This window comes from Gavialis gangeticus, unplaced genomic scaffold, assembly GCF_001723915.1.
Source record: "Gavialis gangeticus isolate Ggan-Ray unplaced genomic scaffold, GavGan_comp1, whole genome shotgun sequence".
Taxonomy (NCBI): Eukaryota; Metazoa; Chordata; order Crocodylia; family Gavialidae; genus Gavialis; species Gavialis gangeticus.
Genome location: NW_017729004.1, coordinates 55130771 through 55146019, shown reverse-complemented (window position 1 = coordinate 55146019; position 15249 = coordinate 55130771). Strand labels below are relative to the sequence as shown.

General features: G+C 46.9%; 2 protein-coding genes across 4 annotated transcripts in view; one reads left to right on the top strand and one right to left on the bottom strand.

Moving 5' to 3' along the window:
- The window catches only part of RBM48 (RNA binding motif protein 48), a 15162-nt gene extending 8922 nt beyond the window's left edge, over nt 1-6240 (bottom strand). Inside the window, exon 1 of one of the 2 annotated variants that reach the window (XM_019508419.1) lies at nt 5951-6240. In XM_019508419.1, the coding sequence (XP_019363964.1) occupies nt 5951-6064 (114 nt within the window). In that variant the 5' untranslated portion in view covers nt 6065-6240. The remainder of the gene's footprint in view (nt 1-5950) is intronic. The other variant, XM_019508418.1, reaches the window with a different exon arrangement.
- Nucleotides 6241-6289: 49 nt separating this feature from the next.
- PEX1 (peroxisomal biogenesis factor 1) overlaps nt 6290-15249 on the top strand; it is a 66214-nt gene continuing 57254 nt past the window's right edge. The window contains exons 1-2 of one of the 2 annotated variants that reach the window (XR_002095836.1): nt 6290-6537; nt 11028-11171. Coding sequence is in view for 1 of the 2 variants with exons in the window: in XM_019508417.1 (XP_019363962.1) it covers nt 6424-6537; nt 11028-11171 (258 nt within the window). In the remaining variant the exon portion in view is untranslated. The remainder of the gene's footprint in view (nt 6538-11027; nt 11172-15249) is intronic. The other variant, XM_019508417.1, reaches the window with a different exon arrangement.

Genomic DNA, 15249 nt, shown 5'->3' with positions numbered 1-15249 from the left:
GGGGAAAAGAAAAAAAAAAAGAGAAAAAAAGGAGAGAGAAAGAGGAGAAAAAAGGAGAGTGAGAGAAAAAAAGGGAAGATGGTAGTTCTTTAAGGATATGCTTGCTTAATTCCTTAAAACACATGCTCTGTATTTACTGCCATAAACAAGTAAAAATGCTCTCAAGTCAAAAATCTTTTCCTAGTGGCTGCCCTGGCTCCTCTCCTGACAGTTGAGTCTGGTGATGTTAGACTGGTAGCTGGCTGTCATCAGATGCAAACATGAATCCGAATTGTCAGTCATCAGACAGCTTCTTATAGCTAGGATCAAGTATGGTTTTCAATTTTGAAAACACTTGTTCACAGCAATAAGTAGATCCAAAGACAGACAGCAAGGCAAAAGCTACTTTTTTCATGCAGGCATACTTTTCAGGAAGGGATGCTGAATCCTGAGTTGCCGGTCCCTTTCAGTCTTGAGATCACCTTGCAGCAATTTGAACTTTGATATCCAGATGCACAACGTTTGAAAGTCAGTCAGTTCCAATTCAAATCTTCAACGTTCACCCACTGAAAGTACTGCAGTTCTGTGCCACTTTCTGTAGTACTGTCAGGGGTCAAAAGAAATGAAAACATGTTGCAAAAATCTTGGAATCATCTTGTGAACTCATCTTCCAGCTGTCCTATGTAGTTGCAGATATCTCTAGTGTTAAATTGATGCTGCTTGGAATGGATTTTCAGACTAGGGAAGTAACAGAAGGCAGATGTTTTGATATCTCATCTGAAAACAGACAACTTATCACAGAAACCTTTCCAGTCTTCATACAGTTGAAGGATGGCTTTCTGTGTTCCTTCTAACCTGGTATTCAAATAGTTTAAATGTGATGTGATGTGACATGATGTCTGTCAGAAACATCAGTTTTGTTAGCCATCTGTCATCAGTAAGGTCTGCATATTGCTGACCACTTTCCTCAAGAAACAGCTTGATGGATTCGTGACAAACAACAAATCACTTGAGCACATTACCTTGACTCAACCAGTGGATGTTACCATGCAGCACTAAATTTCCATACGCAGCATCCATATCATTTAAAAGTTCACAGAATCTCCTGCGTGTCAAAGAGGAGCAGGCAACCAAAATTTGACAATTTCTAGAGGTGCACCGATAAAGATTTTGGGGGCTGATACCTATAGCCAATTTTTAAGGAGGCATGTCAGCCGATACTGATCTGATTTCCGATACAACTGTGTCCAGATGGTAAGTCTGTTGTGGTGGACAGGGAGGGGGTGGGCGGAAAGGACATGGGGGGGGCAGATCAATGCCCCACATGGTGAGGGAGGAAGTGGGGCTGGGGTAGGCACTGCCCAGCCAGGGTAGGGTGGGCACAGGATGGAGCTGCTCCTGCTGCTGTGTGCACCCTGGGAGGGCATGGGGTATTGGTGGGGCAGGCTGCAGCTGCGGGCTGAGGCCTGCACCAAGCTCTTCCCGACAGGTGGGGGGTTGGGTCACACTGTGCTTCAGGCAGGCTGCAGCACTGGCAGGGGGGCTCCAGCCACCCCAAATTTCACTGTAGCCCCCATACCCCTCCCTCCCAGCGCCGCCACTGCTTGTCCACCCCAAGTGCAGCATGGCCCAGCCCCACCAGCCCCAGCCTGCAACTGCAGCCTGCTTTGCCCCACCCATACCCTCCACCACAATAGACTTACCAGCTGCACACAGCTCTCCAAGCTGTCGGGCTGTGCTCCTCACTGCCTGAGTGCTGTGCTGCAGCTGCGCATACGCATGGACATTTGTCAATCAATTTATCAACCACATTAAGCCAATTTCAGATATAGTAAATTTTCCTTACATCGGTGCCAATCTGATATAGGACCAATGTATTGGTGCACCTCTACAATTTTTACAACCATTGACATGACTTCTAACCTGTGGAAAGAGCATTTCTAGTTACAAAACTAGAAAAGCTGGCTGTCTGGTTTTGAAATGAATCAACAGCTTTTCTAATGGATTCATGTTTGTCTGCTTCATTGACTTCAGAGAATTTGGTTTTGTGCTTGGTTGTGAAATGGCTCTGGACACTGGAAGTATGAGATACCACACTTTCTCTGCACAGACGACAAGCAACACAATCCCCTTGCTGAAATGATTTAACAGAGGAAAATAAACTGATTAATATGAACCGGTTTGAGAGAGCAAAAATTGAGTATGAATCCATTTAACAGAGCAAAATAAACTGAATAATATGCAACGTTAAACTCTCAGTTTGCAAAGCACAGAAATCAGCACCAGTACCAACGCCAACAGGCTACTGAGCTATCTACAGCCCACAGCCCCACACTTCCCTCATATATGCAGAGAGGAAGGGACACAGATGGGGGGCTGATGCCTGCATCCCCCTGGCACCACCACCCCCCATACACTGTTCCCTTCCTATCCCAGTGTCCTCCTGCAGGCAGCATCACACCCTTCCCCACTTCTACAGACCCAGCAGACACTAGGTCTTTGTTTTGCTGATCCCACCCCATGTGTACGGTGGTGCTGAGGTTCACAAAGCTTCACAAACTCAGCCACAGGCACCTAGGGCTGGGTCAGCAGAATGCAAGCTGAGTCCCTGCCTGTGCTGTCCTCACTGCCCACCCTGGTGCCTGCCGCAGTGCCAGACAGCTTGGAGCAGCAACTTAAAAACTTTTTTTTTTTAAAAACCTTTTCTTCAGCACATCTTCTGGTGTGCTGAGGAAAATGTCTCCACGTGCCACTAATTAGCAAGCATGTTGGTGGTTTCCTATCCCGGATCTAGATAAAATGTCACAAGAAGGAAGGCTGTAGGCAGTGCAGAAATACATAAGCAAAGGTGGCCCTAGATCCTTCCCTCCTCCTCCTCCTGTGCAGATGGCAGCACCCTCTAAGGGAAGAACTGCATCTTGGATTTGAGAGTTGTATCATGCCTACCATAATCCGTCCAGGATTAAGGGCAACAAAAAGTCCTTTTTCAAGTACATTGGGAGCAAGAAGAGGGCACTAGGCAATGTAGGGCCCCTGGCAAGACACAAACGGTAATCTTGTGGCTACGCCAGACAAGAAGGCTGATATTTTTAACAGTTTCTTTGCCTCTGTTTTCTTGAACAGGAACCAGGATATCACACCTACCAGAGGCAGGGACAATCTTACGGATAGCTCTGTCAGGCCTTCAGTCAGTGCAGATGTAGTTATGGATCTTCTGGAAGGGCTAGACATTTTTAAATCTGCAGGTCCAGATGCCCTCCACACAGGGGTGTTGAGGGAGCTGGCAGGGGTCATCGCGGAGCCCTTAGCCCAGCTGTACGAGCAATCGTGGTCATCTGGACAGGTGCCAGGGGATTGGAAACTGGCAAATGGGGTCCCAATTTTCAAGAGGGGGAGGAAGAAGGACCCAAGTAACTAGAGGCCTGTAAGCCTCACCTCAGTGCTTGGGAAGATCTTGGAGAGAATCATCAAGGAGCACATCTGTGGGGGGCCTGCAGGGGAGATCATGCTCAGGGGCAATCAGCATGGGTTCATCAAAGGCAGGTCCTGCCTGACCAACCTGATTGCCTTTTATGACCAAGTAACTAAATCCTTGGATGATGGTGTCGCCATGGAGGTAGTCTTTCTCGACTTTAAGAAGGCCTTTGACACTGCCTCTCACCCCATCATCAATAACTTAAGCAACTGTGGCACTGACGCCTGCACAGTTGGATGAGTAAAAAAATGGCTGATGGGACACACCCAGAGTAGTGGTGGATGGGTTGTACTCAACCTGGCAAGATGTGAGCAGTGAGGTACCCCAGGGCTCGGTCCTCGGGCCCGCACTGTTTAACATCTTCATAAGTGACTCGGACGAAGGGATGGAAAGCACGCTGTCCAAGTCTGCTGATGACACCAAGATGTGGGGCAAGGTGGACACACCTGAAGGGAGAGAGAGGCTGCAACTAGATTTCCACAGACTACAAAAGTGGGCAGACGAGAATAGGATGGGGTTCAATGTAGACAAATGCAGGGTGCTGCACCTTGGGAGAAGGAATCCACAGCATACATACAGGCTGGGAGTTCCCCTCTTGAAAGTACAGAGGCGGAACGGGATCTTGGAGTCTTTATTGACTCCTAGACGAACATGAGCTTCCAATGCCATACCGCAGCCAGCAAGACGAGCCGTACCTTGTCACGCATCCAAAGGTGCATCTCAAGCTAGTCCATAGTGGTGATACTCCCCCTCTTTGCGACTTTGGTCAGGGTGCAGTTGGAGTACTGTATCTAGTACTGGGCGCCGCACTTCAAAAGGGATGTGGCCAGCCTGGAGAGGGTTCAGAGGAGGGCCACCTGCTTGGTGAGAGGGCAGCAGGACAGGCCCTACAAGGAGAGACTGAGGGACCTGAACCTGTTCAGCCTCAGCAAGAGGAGGCTGAGGGAGACCTGGTGACTGCCTACAAACTCATCAGGGGAGATCAACAGCAAATAGGTAGAGTCCTTTTCTCCCCAGCACCACCTGGGGTGACAAGGAACAACGGTAATACGCTGATGGAGAATAGGCTTAAGTTAGAGATCAGAAGACAATATTTTACAGTTAGGGTGGCCAAAATCTGGAACCAACTTCTCAGGAAAGTGGTCCTTGCCCCAACCTTGGGCAAATTCAAGAGGAGGTTGGATGATCACCTGTCTGGGGTCTTGTGAACTCAGAATTCATTCCTGCCTGTGGCAGGGGGTCAGGCTAAATGATCTCTTCAGGTCCCTCCTGACCTGAGCTACTATGAAACCATGAAACTATATAAAGGACTTGTCTTGATCCAATACTTTAGATTGTCTTACATAAAATCTTCATATTATATAGTTATTAGAAATCATCTTGAGGGAGTAATGAACAATATTTGAAAACATCTTAAAAAGCAGTTCATTCATCAGTCTAAAAGAAAATATTTCATAAGAGCGGTTTTTTTTCAGTTTTTCCCAAAATTTCCAATTTTTCCGTTGGAAAAAAGCCCTTGGAAAAAACAGAAAAAGAAAAATTTCTTCCCAAATGTTTCTGTTTTATTTTTCCAGGACTTCACATCTCTGGAACACTACTAGCCAGACCATGTTCTAAACTGTACAAAGGTTGACAACCTGTGGTCCACAAACCAGATTCAGCCTGCAAGATTTTATCTGGCCTGACAAAAACCAGCTGCCTGCTCATTGCTCGCCTCCTTTTCCTCTCCCTTGGATCCCACACAGATCTCTGCAGACCCTCTGATCCCACATTCCCCAAGGAGGAATGAGCCAAGCACACAGAAAACTCACACCAGCTGCTTCTGCAACATGTAGGCAAGGGGCAGGCATCTCCTAGAAGCCCTGGCAGGCAGCCTGCCCGCATACAGCTTGGGCGGTAGCATGCCATGCAGCACATGCAATGTCCTGGGCAAGTTGAGGGACCTGCCCTGACTCCAGTGGGCAATGACTGGTCAAATTAAGGAGCCTCTCCGGTGGACAGCTATGACTTCCTGGCTGCATTCGTGTTGCTGTCAGTGAAAGGTTGCCAATTCCTGGTAGAGCTCACTTGAACCCTAAGAAGTCTCGGTTCTGGCCAATTAAAGTGGCGTTGACAAAGGAGGAGTCTTAAGTCTTTCTTGTAATAGGGCTGGAGTTTTGTTGCAGCCATGACAGATCAGGAAAGGTGTGAAAAGTAACACGGGTTTTATGTTGACATCTTTTATTGGACTAACCGTATAGCTAGAAATGTCAGAGGCTTTCCTACACAGAGATTTCTGGATCACCTGAAGGGCGCTGCATGCCTAAAAGCTCATCTAACACCTGCCAGCTATACACTGGGTGCAATAAGAAATAGCACCGGGCCGGAACCGCGGGGGGGAGGGGCGAATCCTCCCGCGTCCTCTCCCTTCCCAGCCCAGAAACGCCGCCCGCAAGGAGACGCTATGGGGCCTTACGCATGCGCAACCAAGGTTGACCCACACACCACCGCTCTCACCTTCACGGCGCGCGGCCTGCGGCCCTCGCGGTACTTGGCGCGCGAGGCGCAGACGTCCCGCTGAGCGTGATGCCCGCACGCGCCCCCGGCCTCGCCACCCGTCGCCGCCGCCATCTTCCGCCTCTACCCTCCGCGCCTGCGCCCGGCGGTTCCCAGACAGCAGCCAATCAGGGAAGGGCGGAGCTATTGCTTTCCCTTCATTGGCTCTGGGGGGAAAGCGTCATCAGGCCGGAGGAGACTCGCCGCAACCCTGAACTGGAGTGACAGCCAATGAGAGAGAGGGAGGGAGTGGGAGGCGCGACCCTATTGGCCTGCGATGGGCCGTACCAATGTGTGCGGGCGGGGAGGGGTGCGGCTTGCTAGAGACCTGGTCTTCGTTGTCTGCCAGCGGACTGGGGAGCTGCGCGTGGTGCCGCCCCGAAAGTTCGGCCCGGTCCGGCCCAAGCCGCCTGCCGCGGGGCGGGGCCGCCAGCATGTGGGGCAGCGGCGGCCCCAGCGGCGCAGCAGTGACTGTCGCCGTGTGTGGCAGCCGGGACTGCTTCCTGCACCTGCCCGCGGCGCTGGTCGCCCGCCTCCGCCTGCAGCAGGTACGGGGCGGCTCCATACGCGGCCTGCAAGGTGTCCTCTGCAGGGATTGTGGGATACGTGCGGTCCGCCCCAGCTGCCATGGTGACGGCAGCGTTCCCCCCCCACCTCTCGTGGCGTCACTGCCCGCGGGACGAGGCACGGGCACCATGCGGCCCCGCAGCCTCCGCCCAGCCCCCGGGGGCGGGAGGTCGTGGCCGGGGGACGAGGATTGTTATAGTTGTACGATACTTTCTTACCCTCGTAGGATGTGAGCTGGGTAATAGTCCAAGTGCTGAAAATGTTCGATCAGTTTTGAACTGCAGAACTCGAGAACTCTTGGGTCAGAGATGATACCTAAAACATTATCTTGTGATTTCTTAGTTGATCTAATAAAAGGTATCATCTCTGAACCAAGAGTTCTCGAGTTTTGCATTTCTTTTTGTCTCAGACCAGCATGGCTACCAAATACATCTCTGATCATTTTTGAGGCAGTTAATGGATACAGCATATGCCAAGCCCAAGTTCCTCTCCAAGAGTCTTATCTAGGATTACCATGTTTCCAATTTCAAAAAAGAGGATGCCTGTCTGGGGCAATGATATGCCCGTGCCCTGCTTCTGCCCCTCACTCGCAACCCACAATCCCCCTCCCCCAGATCATGCTGCTGTTCCTCAGTCCCAACCCACAGCTCCCCCCAGCCTGTCCCGGCTGGTGCCCCTCACTCCTGACTCACAGCCCCCTGGCACTGCCTGTTCCCTGCTGTCTCGACCCACAGTCCCTTGTTCTCCCCCACCATATCCCTCACTACCAGCCTGCAGCCCCCTACCCCCCAGCCCTGCTGAGACCCTCTTACATTCAGCCTGCAGCCCCCTGCCCCTCCAGCCCTACCACTTTCCCTCACTCCAGACCCACAGCCCCCTGGCTGGCCCCATAGCTCCCTGCTGCCCCTGCCCCTCTCTCTTCCACTGCTGGAGCAGCAGGCACCTCCCCTGTCCTTTGCAGCCCAGTGCCAGGGACAGCTCCAGTGCTGAACAGAGCAAAATCCCAAATCCCAGACATTGTTGATATTTAGAAAAAACAGCTGGACAGAGATGGGAGGACTCAAAAAGAGAAGAAAACAGATTATGGTAACTCTAGTCTCAACTGACTTTTGGGTTTGCTGTCAGCAATTTCTTATGGTGGCTTGCCTTGAAATAAAGAAAGGCTTCAACTTTGATGACCCAGTTCCCACTCAGAGGAGACTTACAGTGAGCAATATAAAGTCAATACAAAGAAGACTTGTTTGCATACTTGTTTGCATATTTTTTCAATGTACCTTACTTTTTCAACAAATATGTTTATTTTGAGCTTCCAGTACAGTAATTTTGTATCTAAGGGCAATGCTGCCAAGCACTGCTGCTATAGGCAGAGCCTCATACCTAAAGAGAGTCCCATTCAGTGTAGGATGTAGCCCCTTCCCCGCCCTTTCAAATACAAGAAGGTTGCAGGGAAAACACAGCATACACTATCAAGGTCTGGACACAAACCGTTTGTGTCACCCACAGATATTAATAATAGGAAAACATTTCAAGGAAAAGATGCAATTCGATTCCCTCACAAGATTAAAGGGACAAGGAGACTCATTCAAGAGTCAATAAAAAGTGTGTACACTTTTGCTAGAAAGCAGCATCAGTGGCCTTGAAATAAAAATTAACATTTTCCTGTTTTCAGCAAAATTCCCCAAGTGCAGAAGAAAACAGTCATGGGAATGGAACTGGTCCATTTTAATGCAAACGTATTTTCACACTGCTAAGTAAAAGGAGTGGGAGGGGATGGGGGCTGTGTTGAAGAGCTGTGTATTACAGGAACTCTAACTGCTGGCTTTGTCCTTTCTAAACTGAAAGAGCCAGCTGGTATGAGTTCAAAAAACTTTCTGTGAAAATAGCAGGAGGAAATGGTGCGGTTTTTGGTTTTTTGTTTTTTTTCCTAAGCCCCACAATCCCAACCTGAATGCAGTTGACCATTTTGGTCACTTGCTTTCTCAGCCAACCAGCAATTCGTGTGTGGGAAAGCATAACAGAGGAGATGAAAAATGAAATCTTGTTGGATGAAATGCATCATGTTTTTCATCATTTAAAGTGGAATCTATCAGACACAGGATAAGTGAAACAAAAAAAATCTATCTGAACAATTAAGTGTATATAGGAGGTTGATAAAAAAACTAGGCTTCATTTTTCAGTTAAGCCATCTGATATGGGCCAGGATTATTACTTTCAATTAATTTTTTTGTCCCAAGAAACTGTACAAATATTCCTATTTAATGCAGTTAATGGACCAAATAAATTCACTGGGACAACTGATAAGTATACAGTACACACCCACCCACACACGCACACCTGTAAAACAAAGTCTAAACAGACAGATTTTTAGACAAAGAAGTTGAAGAAAGAAATAAAGTTAAAAGGTTGTCAGGAAGAAGGAGTATACAAGATAAACTGTGGAAGGTTTGGGTGGTACAGAACACCCATTAATTTCCTGATATGTTCTAAACATTTTTCTGTGACTAAAGATGGGCTAAGAGCATATGTTTGAGGGAAGATTGAGAGACTGTGTGACATGCAGGTTCATGCTGGACAGTCCAAGGAATAGAAAGCATAGGAATTGGTATGGGGGCATGCTTGTGGGAGAAAATGAGAAACTGAAGTTGAGAGGCAGGATTGACAGAGCCAGAAGGCAGTCATAAATAAGTTGTAACAGTGGCACTTTAGATCAGTTTTTATTGGCTACACATTGTTGTACTCTTCTCTCTTCCTTTTTAGATGGTTGCTGCCTCTTCTATGTTTTACTTGGGCCTTTCCTAGTTTTTAGCATCAGTAGCTTGATAACCCTTTACAAATGTTTCATTTGTTTAGACTGAAGCCTGCCTCTGGACATGCAGTAGTATGTAGCTGCTTAAGTTAGTCTTAAAACTGTGTCTTTGAGTTCCATAATATCTTTAAAGATATCGTGCCTCCAGGGAAAATGAATGGCTGTGGAATGGTTGGCTAGGCTGTAGTATGGCAGAGAAGGGCATGAAGGTTACAGTAAACTGGAAGCTGAATACAAGCCAAAAGTGAGCTCTTGTTGCCAAAAAAACTAAAAGCATACTGGGTTGTGTTAACAGGAGTGTCACTTGCAAACCAAGGGAAGTGATTTTTATGTTGTAATTAGCACTGGTGAGGCCTCACCTGGAATACTGCATCCTGTTCTGAGCTCTGCACTTCAAGAAGGACATGGACAGATTGGAAAGAGTCCAGTAGAGAGCACCAAAAATTATTAGCGGTCTAGGAAGTAAGACTTACAAAGAAAGGCTGACAGAGCCCGAGGTATTTAGTCTGGAGAAGAGAAGACTGAGAGCGGGACTTAATAACAGTCTTCAAATACCAATTTGAAAGTACTTGTGCTATCCTGAAATGCTATTATAGAGAGGATGGAGATGGGCTTTTCTCTGTGGCTGTAGGGGACAGGACTAGGAGCAATGAATTCAGACCTCACCAGATGAAATTTAGGTTGGCAACCAGGAGGAACTTTTTGACTATGAGGGTGGTCAAGCATTGGAACAGGCTACTTAGAAAAACTGTGGAACCTCCATCCTTGGGAAGTGTTCAAAAGTAGATTAGACCAACACTTGGCTGGGCTGCTTTAGTCAGGGAAGATCCCGCCTTGAGCAAGGGTCTGAGGGAAGGGACTTTGCGAGGCCCTTTCTAGCACTACTTTCCTGTGATACCTCCATTCCCATAAATGTAGGTTTCACATTTTTCTTTAAATGATTTCTTCCAATCACATGTGGTTGCTCTTTCTTTGGAATTATGATAGCCTGCAAATTTACTCATGTGAATACCCTTACTGAACCTAATGGAAAATTTGTCACAGACACCAAGTTTATCCTTATTCAAGAACACTTTGATGTACATATTTAAGTCTCATTAATCCCCAATAATAGAGCAAGACTGAAGCACAAGCCTATGTTCTTTTCTTAATTGAGGCCAGGTATTTCATGGACATACTTAATTCATTCTGTCTCATTTTTGGTTGATATATAATATTAAAGCAGCAGCGTTTTGAAAACATCACTAGAAATTAAGATTAAATGAATAGAAATAAAGAAATAAAAACATATTTAAAATTGTAAGAACAAGAATTTTGAGAGAACCTCTTGACTCAAGAATCTTGGTAACTCTTACCAAAAGGAATGTTTTCTGAAGTCTACTACTGAATATGGCTTAAACTCCCTTTGCTGAATCATTGCAAACTTCTCATAGAACTGTTGCAAAGGTTGCAGGCATTAAAAAGTGCTGCCTGGAAAGTCCAGAAATAAACTTTTAAGTTTCTTTTAAGATTTCTTTTAGATCTTTGATTAGACAAATGCAAGACTGATTAGACAATCAGAAATCTGATTAGACAATCTGATTAGACAAACAGGCCTTGTTTGACTGGAATAATTTTATTTAAATTGTTTTAAATTAATTTGGTTTTCTTCTCTGAAATGAACAGGGCCAAGCTGTGAAAGTCTCCTGGGGTCCCCAGCCCGTATTTTTGAGTTGGATGGAAATCAGACATCGAAGTTACCATGATGGAAATATTGCTGAAATTAACAGACAGCTAGCAGAGAAACTTGGTATTACACATGGGGATCAGGTCTGGAATAAAGCTTTTTTCTTTTTTAAACAAATCAAAGATGATCATACAAAATTGCTGAAGTAGTACTGTGTTACATCTTAGACTACAGTCTTTCAACTTGTTCCTTAAAGGCAGACCACTCCCATTGATTTTATTGGCATTCCTTATAGTAAAATCGATACATCATCCGCCTGGGACAAAGTGCTGAAATAGGGACTTGGGTCCAGTTCCTGAAAGTACTTATGCACAGAAGTCAATAGGACTGCTGAAAGCAGTTACTCTGAACTTTTTTTAGATTCAAGATTCCTTTCCATAACTTGTGTGAATTGAGCAACACCCCATTTTCAACAACTATTTAATTTATTACAGGGTTTGCCTCCTTTGAAGGAGGCAGGTAATGAGGAGGGGGCAGGGAGCAGCTAGGCAGGAGGACACCCTTGCCTGCCTTATCTGCTTATCTTTTCACACCTGAAGCCTGAGATAGCTTTTATCTGCTTATCTCCTCATGCTTCTTGCACCAACCCTATCAGATGATCTGGGCACTCCAAGGTGCTCCAACACCCTGGTCAAAAATCACTGGCTTTAAGTGTATGAAGATAAGCAGGTGTATAAGTCTTTAATGTGGGATTAGTGCAATGCAAAGGGGAAAATATTTTTAAAAAACAATGAAAGAAGTTGAGAATTTTCTTCATGTTAATAAGAACTATTTTCCCTGGAGCTCTTGCCATTTGTATTAATTATCCATTTATTCCTTACTTCTCTGTTTGACTTATTTTTGCTCTAAGTCGTTATCCCTTTTCTCTTCCCCTGTTTCTCTGGCTGAAGAATCACTATAAATGGTCTGTGTATTGTTAGCATGTTCCAGCTCTCACCCTAAGTCAGGGCTGTCCAGCTGGCAGCCTGTGGGGCACGTGAAGTCTGTGAGGTGTTAAGTTGTAGCCCTTGGACTCTTATCCAACCTCTGCTGCAACAGCAGCCAGGCTCCTCATCCCTCCTCTGGTTTTCACTGTCTGAATGGCAGAGCAGTGTGGCATGGCCCAGGGAGCTAAGGATGAGTCTGGGGCCAAGCAAGTTATGCCATAGGGGTGGGGAGAGCACCCACGTGGGCTCAGGGTGTAGCATACAGTACAGCAGTGGCAGGCGAGGAGGGCTCTTCCAGGTGTGTGATGCAACACTGGAAGGGGGGCTATGGATGCATGTTGCTACAGGCGGAGGGGAAGGGGAATCATCTATGCAACACATGGCCTGCGGAACCCCTGTCTTGCCCTGCTGTGGCTCGTGGACATGGAGCTCTTGCTGGTGCACCCTATAGGGCATTTGCCTCCAGGCCACTTAGAAGTTAGACATCCCTGTTCAAGTGATGCATTCTGCTAAGAGAAGTTGGAGACAATCCCAGGAGATCGTAGACAGTCGAAGTGTCTGTCCTGCCAATGGTCCAGCATTTTGGTGATGGAAGGTAGAAAATTAAATTAGCCCAGTCAGAGTAGTAGTTGCATTTTGCACCAGCTGTTATATTTTATATATGATAAAACTTTACTTAGAGAAAGAAGGTCCAGCAAGGTACATTTTAGCTTAAGTGTAGTGCTCACTTCAACTTTTTTTTTGGGTGGGGGGGGTGTCTTCAAATTGCTATAGCAATGAAAACAGTTATCCACCTGCAAGACTGTAGGATATTTTAATATGAGATAATTTAATATTTAATAAGATATTATGGATCAGGAACAGAAATACATTTGTGCAGCATCATGTAGCAGCTTGATTGGCTATTTATTGTACTCTCATTTTAAACTTTTTTTCTCACTCTCTCTGAAACTTTTACAATTTAGCCCATAACTTACTCTGAAAATCTGACTTTTTTTTTTTTTTTTTACTTTTCCCTAGATAATTGCATTGGTTCAGCTGAGAACAATCTAAATGATCTTTTAGCTGTGTTCATGCCCACGTTTTTACATCTTATAATAATATATTACTTGTAGATGCTCAAAAAATGGTGGGGGGGAAGTCATCTTCAAAATAAATCTGCAGAATAATGTGGCTATAGTTTGGAATTATCCTTGCAAGCAGCCTTCAAACATGAGGAGAAACTCACCAAAAAATTGCCATGAAATGGGACTATCTGTTTTTTCTTGTTCATTTGACCATTAGCCTTTGGCTTGAGGAATAGCATTTCATGAAAAATATCCCCTTCTAGTAGGCCTGTGCGAGTAGGCAGCTATTCAGTCCGGTCACTTCGGATGCCAGGGATCCAATCCGGAGTTCTGGACTGTGTTCCTGGTTCGATCCGGCCAAAGCAGCTCCGAAGTTTCGGAGCCGCCTCGGAGATCCGGCCGTAAGGTATAATGGGGAATCACTGAAATACCTATAACTTTGATGTTTTTTGTCTGATTTGGATGAAATTTGCAGGGATGGTGGCCTCTGCTGAGAGCCTGAAGCCTGCCAAGTTTCAAGAAGATTGGTGCAGGGATTCAGGGGGAACTGCACCCCAAATTCTTGAAAGCAAAACTCATGTCACGCGTATGTGTTACACCATAGGTGCAGGGGTTCTGGGGCCCTGCACCTCTAGCTGCTGACAGACAAAACTAGTGACATGGGTGCTTGTGCAACTGACTGTCTGTCTTGGGGCAGCTGATTGTCTGTATTGATTCTTTCTTCTCCTTTGTCTGTGATTTTGTAGGTGTTAATTGTTGCTAATTATCTGGTTACTTTAGCTAGCAACTGTATTGAGCTGGTCCCTGAGTGAATCATGATTGACAGGTAACTTGTAACACAGTAGCTTAACAGCTAGGCCTGAAGTAGTTCCCCCCCATCCCGCTCCCGGGCCCCAAGACAGACACAGTTGCACAAGCACCCATGTCACAAGTTTTGTCTGTCAGCAGCCAGAGGTGCAGGGCCCCAGAAACCCCCTGCACCCATCTCCTTGACAGCTGGCAGGCTTTGTGGCCGCAGCAGGGGCTACCATTCCTGCAGCTTTCACCCTGCTGCGCCTTAACACACACGGTGGCACCCATGTCACGAGTTTTACTTGCCCGTGTCAGGTCGCTACTGGGGAGAAGTGCATGCCTTTACACCCCGCAGGTGTTCGCCGGTCTCTTCTCCGTGCATAGTACCCTCAGTCAGCTCGGAGTGGCTCTCACTCCTGTATTCCTGCCTGCCATGACTTTTTCTTGATGGTTCTTGAAGATGTAAAGGAAGGGGGAAGAGAGGGAGGGGCTGATGCCACCGCTTCAAGCACCGCCAGTTGCTGGTTCGCGCTCAGATCTCTGTGCCGGCAAAGAAAAAAAAAAATGGCAAATTAACTGAGAAACTGAAAAGAAAATTTATTGGACCTGGAGGGTCCCTTTCTGGGTTTGTCAGGGCCCAGACAACTCCTTTTACTCAGTCTGTCTTCTCACGGATGGCTGAGCCTTCCCTGTGGGGACGGATCAGGTCTCCTCTTTACTTATATTGCCACCACGTCAGGCTTGATTGTTTCCAAGAGGCAGTTAATCAGGGCAAGGCATACCTTGGGAGGGAGCATCCACTTATTCTTCCCTCTTCTTAGTAGATTTCAGCTGCGTCCAGAGCTGATGATCTGGTGGAGGAGAGCCACTTGAGATCCCCCAAGGGAGAGGAAAAAAAGGGGGATCGGAGGGAACCAGGCTGGGACAGAGCAAACCCTGCATCTCTTGCCAGTGTATCCAGCTTGATTAGAGAGCAGCAGTGATCAATTAACAGAAAAAAATGTTGAGCTGAGGGAGAGAGTGCCCGTATTCTTCTTTTACTCTCTCCTTCCCTTGGATGAGGGCTCCTCTGAGCCCACGAGCCTCCGAGTCTCTTCTGCACTCCCAGGAGTTTCAGTCTAGGGCGAGACGTGGCCATCCTTCACTCTGCCCGCCGGTTTCCATTTTTTTATTTTCCCTCTCCGGTCCAGCTGTGTTGTACCGCCACACCTGATCTACAACACCAGTGTGGAGTGCTCTCACAAGAGGGGAGAAAACCGCCCAAGGGCTCACATGGAGCTTTGAAGGCCTCTTTTTATGGGGCCTTGCAATTGGCAAGGCTCGAATAGCCTTAGCCAAATTATCGGAGCAGGTCAAACTGTTGGCGAATCATACCG